This window comes from Aethalodelphis obliquidens, unplaced genomic scaffold (assembly GCF_003676395.1).
Source record: "Aethalodelphis obliquidens isolate GAN/ISIS:26980383/991018 unplaced genomic scaffold, ASM367639v1 scaffold65, whole genome shotgun sequence".
In the NCBI taxonomy this organism is placed as follows: Eukaryota; Metazoa; Chordata; class Mammalia; order Artiodactyla; family Delphinidae; genus Aethalodelphis; species Aethalodelphis obliquidens.
The window spans coordinates 6,420,532-6,428,991 of NW_020838009.1; the positions used below are offsets into that span (position 1 = coordinate 6,420,532).

General features: G+C 41.5%; 1 protein-coding gene across 1 annotated transcript in view; it reads left to right on the forward strand.

Moving 5' to 3' along the window:
- The first annotated feature begins 1,207 nt into the window (after positions 1 to 1,207).
- Positions 1,208 to 8,460, forward strand: part of CFAP161 (cilia and flagella associated protein 161) — a 12,523-nt gene continuing 5,270 nt past the window's right edge. The window contains exons 1-4 of the mRNA XM_027089251.1: positions 1,208 to 1,290; positions 2,126 to 2,215; positions 2,738 to 2,970; positions 4,202 to 4,286. Coding sequence (XP_026945052.1) covers positions 1,222 to 1,290; positions 2,126 to 2,215; positions 2,738 to 2,970; positions 4,202 to 4,286 — 477 coding nt within the window. The 5' untranslated portion in view covers positions 1,208 to 1,221. The remainder of the gene's footprint in view (positions 1,291 to 2,125; positions 2,216 to 2,737; positions 2,971 to 4,201; positions 4,287 to 8,460) is intronic.

Sequence of the window (8,460 nt, forward strand, 5' to 3'; positions counted from 1 at the left end):
TATCTGACCTGCCTTCTTTGTCCCATTTATCCTTTTGAAGGATCCTAGCATGTGGTGCTGTACTGAAAAAGCTCATGGATTCACCAATGTGTGAGAATATTCCTAGTTGTATCCCAAGCTGCAGCCTGCCAGCTCAAATCCAAGTTCATCTCCAAAGTCCCCCTTCCCTCAGTCACCACCCACAGATCTCCTTACTCTCATTCTCACCATCCCCCAAGGCAGAAATGAATCTTTCTTTACGTGCCTGTGACCCTTCATTGGCACATCCTTAATTGCACTCATTCCATTCTCTCTGACGTAATTTGTTTTCATGAACTCTCTTCTCTTGTAGGTTGCTGAAGGGAAGAAAGGTCCCTGTGTCTTTCATTTCTGTCCTCTCTTAGTAGACACTAAGTAAAGGTGAATTACTGAATGCATTCAATCAGCATCAAGCCCTGGGGAGTCCTGCAGTACCTGTTTACCCTTCCTACTCATAAAATTATATTTTGTTTAAAAGATGTTGGCTCCGGCATATTCCGGTTTTATCAAGACTTCTTGCAAATCATAGGCTTGTCCTTGCACTTGGTATCTGGGGGAGGAAGGAGGAATGCTGTAAAGTCTGTGGAAATAAGAACCGCCTCAGAAGCATATAAACACAAATAGACTGGCATGACATATTTCTTACTTTGGAGGCAGTGAAAATTTTGAGTAATTTTCTCTTCCACCTTCTTTCTATATTATTTTGGTTTCCAGATTTCTACATTGAGCTTGTATTATGATTAGGATGAAATGGCTGCTGGCTGATAATAAAAGTAGGCTGCAAGCAAGCTATGCTTCCATTTCAAAGCTCCTCTTTGCTGCCCCCCAAAGCAAGGGATACTCTACTTAAAAGCAATTTTCGTTTAGATTCTAAAAGAAAAAAAAAGTTAAAAATTTCTCTGTAGCGGGCATTTAGGACAGTGAGGTCTGTAGGCTCGAGTTTTTTCTCTTGCCTGCTTTGCAATTAAACTCGAGAAAAACCTAAGAGGGGAAGTGAGGCGCAGGGTCGGGGGGCGGAGGTGGGGCGGTGACAGCCCCTGGGATGGGGCCGCACCAGAGCCCAGCGCAACCCGTGTGTCGTCACTTATTGGCTAGCAGGGTCCCGGACCTTGGCCAATCGCAGGGGGCCGGGTCGTCATGGCGACGGGGAGGCCAACACAGGCGCTGTGCCCCGGAAGCTTGTTTGTGGGAGAGCAGGGGACGATGGCTCAGAACCTGTACGGTCCAGGAGTCCGGATGGGCAACTGGAACGAGGACGTCTACCTGGAGGAGGTACGGAGGCAGTGGCCGGGCACGGCCCGCCCACTGCCCGGGGACTCACCCGCCTGGCCTAAGTTCGGGCCCCTACTTAGAGCATCCCAAGCCTCCTTTCGCACCCAGCACACACCCAATGTCCCTAAAATCCCAACTCCCTCTGAACGCCCTAAGAATCTCACTGGCTGACCCGCAGGTCTCACGCCCTTCTACTCTTTACGCGCGTCTCTTGGCCTCCCAAACTCTCAAGGCTCCTGCCTGTGTCTCTCCCTTAGTCTAGAGCCCCACGAAATTCCCTGTGTTCCGCAGAGACTTACAGTCTCCGAAGCTGCGGTCCAGGTGAGCAGGTAGACTGTAAGCAGAAATACTGTCCCCATCCCCCACCTTGTCCCACATCCCCTCCTGAGTGTCCCCGTAGCATCCCTTTTACTGACCTCATACTCATTGCCCTGAATTGTCCTATGGCGGTCTTAACAAGACCCTGGGCCATCCTTTTATGGAACTAGTTGGGTGGGGAGACACTTTCGGTGTCCATCATCATACAACTCGCAGAGACCTCAGTAGGAGGGGATATATGACCTCCAAATGTTACTCATCATTGTCACTGGTTGGAGTAATTATAGGTGATGTTTCTTTTTTGTGTCTTTCTCATTTTTCTAAACATTCCACAATGAAATAAAAAATAAAGTAATGCTAAAAAGAAGTCCCCCATTCCCATCATGCTTTACATTTCTTTTTACGTTCTCAAAGTTTGCACAACTTGTCGTGCTTTGGACCTAAAAGTTCTGAGTATCTCTATTATTCAGGACTATTGCTGACCCTTTGGGTTTCATTCATTTTTTTCTTTAACCAGGAGCTCATGAAAGACTTCTTAGCAAAGAAGGACAAGGGACAACTTCTCATACAGAGAAACAGAAGACTGAAAGAGAATCTTCTGAGACCGGTAATTTTAAATTCAAGCGTTGTTTTCAAAAGTCTGTCAAATTAAATGTGAGAATGTGTTAAGCAAGCAGAAATTCCATAAGTGAGTTGTCGTTTGGAAAATACCAATTCTTCCCTTTAGATAACCACAACGTTTAAAATTCCCTAAGATCTTAGAAACATGAGACGTTTGCTATTAATTTTGTTCACCTGCATTTTCCAAATTAAGAAATGGATAGATTGATACATGCACGTGTAAAATGCCCTTTAGTTGGTGCTCAAGAAGGTTTCTAGGAATGTTGAATACATTGATAATGGAATCAACCCATGAAATTTTTCATCAGCTTTATTTTACTTCGTTTGGGATTATCAGGGGCATTGATTTGGTACATTGGGAGCAGATTGGTGGCAGGAAAAGGAAGAAGAAAGATTTCAGGAAATTCAAGTCAATCCCTTCTTAAAATAGGGTACATCTGCAGTGGCCTCGGTGCTGGCTGTGAAGGAATCGCGTGGTTTATCTGAAAAACTCCTATTTAAATTGTAGATGCAGCTTTCGATATCTGAAGACGGATACATTCGCTATGGCGACAAAGTGATGCTCGTGAACCCTGACCACCCTGAGACAGAAGCTGATCTGTTTCTGGGCGGGGACCTGAGCTTGTGTATGACTCCAGATGAAATTAAAGCCCATCTGAGGGACGCATTAGAGGTGCCCTGCGGCCTGAGCGCAGCTCAAACCAAGATCCCGGTTGGCAGAAACACTTTCACTGTTTTGTGGTAAAGATACCTTAATTTTAGGCTCATTTTCATCAGAAATATCTGTTTTCACTTGCAGTTTAAGGATGCCCTGGGCTTAGAGCAGTGCTGATTGGAGGCAAAGGTTATGTGAATATTCTCTGTGATTCTCATCTTGCTTTCGTATCTTGAGAATGGCCCCTTGACAATCCTGTTACCTTAAACATCAGGATAATGGGTAATTTGATTTCAGTTCACATCAGGATAATGGATAATTTGAATTCAATTCAAAATGCTTAATTCAAAAGTATTGCATCCAGGGAATTAAATTCAGACTCTGCCCAGAAGCCAAGTGGGTTTTCCTAATAACATTTCATGAGGCTTTGAGCTCATTTGAGTGCTTTCATTGTTTTTAATGCTACTCTATTATTTCTACATCAGAAATGTATAGTTAAATGCAAGGTAGCAGTCCATGGGGATTTGCTGTTTTAAAATTAATTGTCCACTAAGAATGTACTTGAAATTTTGGAATTGAGCATTTAAATCCTTAGAGAATAGATACGTAATTACAATTAAAAGTCATTGCTTTCAGTTTGTTACTAAACTATGATAGCAAGTTTATATGACAGGGATATAACTAGTCCTTTAAGTCTTTAGAGTTTTTGAATACACATAATTTATGTGAAAACAGCTAAAAATTGATCACAGTTTCTGTTTCCTGGAAGATTAAGAGGGAAGAGTGTATTAAATGTCTACAAATTTGTTACCTTGCTTCTCTCTAAAGTTGTCAGTGTATGGGGATGTCATATATAGAATAGGGAATATAGTCAGTAATATCATAATAATTTTAAATGGCAACAGATGGTAAGTAGATTTATTGTGATCATCTCCTAACGTGTATAAATATCAAATCATGATGTATACACTTAAAACTAAATATAACGTTATATATCAATTGTACTTCAATTAAAAAAAGATGTCCATGGACTTGGACCAATTCATTAGCGTAGGACAGTATGACTTTCTCAGTCCACCCTAGGCTCACAAAGTGGGAACACTGTGTGTTCCGAGTGTGTTGGAAGACAGTGAGTAAGGTGCTAGCAAGACTTGGAGGCCAAAAGAAAAGACCTTTTTGGTAAGTGACTTATTTCAGTCATGGTACATGAATAGACATTACTAAGAAAATTATAAACCAAAGTGCATACACAAAAAATAGAGCTGGAGAATGATCCTAATACGGAGAATTTACATTATATTAATTCTCCACTGACAGTGCAGCTGGAGAGGTCATTGGTCAGTTCCTTAGATACGGGCAGAACTTTCGCCTCGGGATAGCAGGAGGATTTGCAGGCAGAATGGTAAGTCGTAATACTGCACGTCTACTTTGGACCAGTCATTTTTGTTTCCATGTGGGCTAATGGCTACTTACTGAAGTGGACAGAGAACTCTATGGGCATGGGCTCCATCTCTGGCCTCATTATGGTGTCAGCCTGCAGCTTTTCCAAGGCATTCTGGGGCCAGTTCTTTCCTTCTAACCTCACGAATTACAAAAATACATCCTTAAAAGCTAAAGAGTAAGGGGGAAAAAAAACCCTCTTTGCAATGCAGCTGGTAAAAAGCAAAAATTGATACCACCTCCACTTGTAAGTTAAATGATCAGATTATGTAATATTCTGACAGCTGTTTAATGTCACCAATGCTAACACATTTGCATAAATCGGGGAGCACAAGTCTTTGATCTTTACCTCTACCTTGGGAATCAGGCAGTGTAATAGAACCAGATACATATGGATTTGAATTCCAGCTGAGATGCATACCTAAGGGCTGGGACTTTGGCTAAGTTATTTAACCTTTTTGAATCTTTCTATAAAATGGAGATTAGTTACTTACTACGTGTTTAAGAGCTTCACATATGTTAACTCATTTATTCCCCCCAACAAGTCTTTAAGGTAGGGACTGTTTTACCCCTGTTTTACTGATGGAGAAACCGAGGCACAGCCAGTTAAGTGACTTCGCTCCAAGTCACTTGGCTACTAAGGGGGAGAGCTGGTATCATATATAACATTTTTCACTGAATCAAAGATTCCGTTATTGTATGATGTGGCATCGTCATCACCAGCAGCATCTTTATTATTTTCATACTTCCAAGAAATCAATGCTGGCAGATAAATTCTGACGCGCCATGGACGGTAAGCTGCAGCCTGATTTTAAATGTGAAACTTAGAGGAAATACCCAGTTGTTGAAAGAGGAAGTCAATCATCACTCTCTCATCCAGAGAGTAGCCCTACTAACATTTTAGCTTATTTTATAAAGGGAAAATCTTAAAATATAGGGAAAATTACAAGCATTACAACCTTTAGATATTATTTTTTTTCTTTTCTTCTTTTGTTTCTCTCTTTCTTTTTATTTACCTTCTTTTCCCACCCCTCCCTTCCATCTCTGCTCTCCTTCTCTTTCCCCTAAATCATCTGTTCTTTGCCTGTTTGTTGACTTGGGCTTAAATATCTCCTCTTCCACAGATTATAAAAGTTTGCCACGTTTGTTGCTAGTATTTCCTCTCATTTGTTAACTTGGCTTTTAAATTGTAGTTGTTCTCATCTATTTTTAAGTAAAATCTATCAGTGCTTTTCTCTGTAATTCCTTCCATTGCTCAGAGCCTTTGAAGTCTGCTCCAAAGATATGATAAAAAGAATAACTTGTATTAATTTTATTAATTTTTAGATGTCTAAACTTGAACTGTTGCTTAAGTTTATTCTTTCATCCACTTGGGATTTATTTTGATAGAGGCCTTGAGGTGAACATCTAAATTTCCCCCAAATGACTAGTCAGTCATATCTGTGTTATTTCTTGAATAATTATTCCTTTCTTCACTGCCACATGCTGCATGCATTAAATTATTATACGTGCCTTTCTATTTGGATCCTTTGAACTGGAGTTGTTTATTTTTATTCCAGGTCACTCTGATGACTTGTAGGACTAGTTCTTTATCATTACACTTCTTTGTCTGAATTATGTTAGGAATTAATCTTTCAGTCAAATGTAGTAATAATTTTTTTAAGTGCCTCTGCCCCTTTCGGGGGGGGGATCTCTTGGTATTTTGATTGGCATTGTAAAATTAAGCAAGCTCACATTTTTAGTAGCTTTACAATATTTGTCCTTCTGAGATGTCTCTCTGTTTCTTCAATTATTCTTTTCTATCTCTCAGTAAAGTTTTGTGCTTTCCTTCACATGGACCTGACACTGATCTCGTCAAGGTTATTCCTTGGTATCTTCTATTTTGGAAGCTATTGAAGGTAGGTCCTTTTGACAGTTGCAGCAAAAATTGAAGATAGACATTGATTTTTATACTCACCTTGGATGAAATCACTGACTCTTATGAATTCAGGTTGATTCTCCTAGGACTTCTAGGTAGACAGTCAGCTCATCTTCAAATTATGACAATTTTATCTCTTCTCAAATTCTTATACCTCTTATTTCTGTTTCTTGTCTTTGAATTAGCAAGCTCTTTCAGGGTATTTATGAAAATCCTGTTGATGGTGGCCTTGTAGAGGCCTGATTTTTGTTCCTGATTTTCTTATTGTTTTTCTTTATATGAACGAGGCAACGTTTGTGGTTTGAGATAGACATTATTTTCCATTTAGTCTGAATGGCATTGTCATCCGCCCCATCAGCCGGGCCAAAGCCGCAGTGTATCTTGCACCCATCTTCCCTTCCCACCCACATCCAGCTCCGGCTATTGTCAGGTCCCATGGCTCTTCCTTCACAGTGCAGTTCGGCCCGTCTTTGCACTCCCAGTGCTGGTACCTCAGTCCACGCCCCCATAGCTTCGTCCCTTTAGTCTATCCTGACTTCATCTCATACTGGCAGCGTGCTGTCAGGTCAATCTTTTAAAAGCTCAGCTTTGCCCACCTTGCGCCTCCATTGAAAAGTCAGTAGCGGTGCTCCCATTGCCCTCTGCATGAAGTGCTGCTGTTCACTGTGGCATTTGAAGCCCTCTGTAATATGTCCCTACCCTGCCTGTCCACGCTCATCCTCTCGGGCTCCCTGATACCACATCACCTCCTCCTCGGAGTCTTTCCTGACCCCCTGGGAGAGCATGTGTTCCCATCTCTCCCCTCCCGTAGCTCTTTGCACCCCTGCTGGATGCCATACCTTACAGATGTTTCCAATTTCTATGCTTAGTCATCCCTCCTGTTAGTTGGAAAGCTTCTTGAGGGCAGTACGTCATGTCTGCCTTCCCCAGAGCGCTTCATGACATAGCTTTGTATAGAAAAGGTGTTTAATGAAAACCGATCAAGATATGCAGAAACGACCTCCAGGTGCAGGGCGAAGGCGAATCAGTAAACGGCTAACGAGGAACTAACATTATGGACCTTTCAGCAAGATGGGGTGCTCCTTGGCGAAGTTATAGGCAACCAGAGAGCTGACATAAGTTCCAAGTGTGGACGTCAATTCCAGAGGGGCCGAGGCCCCCTTTGAGGCTCACGTATGAATATCAGCTGTGCTGGTATTGGTTTTAAGAGCACTTCACTTCATGCAATAAGTTTCATGCAACATTATTTATAATGAATAAAATATTGCTCCAGGCCTGATGTCCTGAAAAAGAGGAGGAGTCAGAATGGGAGAAAATATTTGCAAACAAAGCAACAGACAAAGGATTAATCTCCAAAATATACAAGCAGCTCGTACAGCTCAATATCAAAAAAACAAACAACCCAATCCAAAAATGGGCAGACGACCTAAATAGACATTTCTCCAAGGAAGATATACAGATGGCCAAGAGGCACATGAAAAGATGCTCAACATCACTAATTATCAGAGAAATGCAAATCAAAACTACAGTGAGGTATCACCTCACACCAGTTAGAATGGGCATCATCAAAAAGTCTACAAACAATAAATGCTGGAGAGGGTGTGGTGAAAAGGGAACCCTCCTGCACTGTTGGTGGGAATGTAAATTGGTACAGCCACTATGGAGAACAGTATGGAGGTTCCTTAAAAAACTAAAAATAGGACTACCATATGACCCAGCAATCCCACTACTGGGCATAAACCCTGAGAAAACCATAATTCAAAAAGAGTCATGTACCACAATGTTCACTGCAGCTCTATTTACAATAGCCAAGACATGGAAGCAACCTAAGTGTCCATCGACAGATGAATGGATAAAGAAGATGTGGCACATATATACAATGGAATATTACTCAGCCATAAAAAGGAACGAAATTGAATTATTTGTAGTGAGGTGGATGGACCTAGAGTCTGTCATACAGAGTGAAGTAAGTCAGAAAGAGAAAAACAAATACCGTATGCTAACACATATATATGGAATCTAAAAAAAAAAAAAAGGTTCTGAAGAATGTAGGGGCAGGACAGGAATAAAGACAAAGACATAGAGAATGGACTTGAGGACATGGGGAGGGGGAAGGGGAAGCTGGGACGAAGTGAGAGAGTGGCATGGACATATACACCACCAAACGTAAAATAGATAGCTAGTGGGAAGCAGCCGCATAGCACAGGGAGATCAGCTC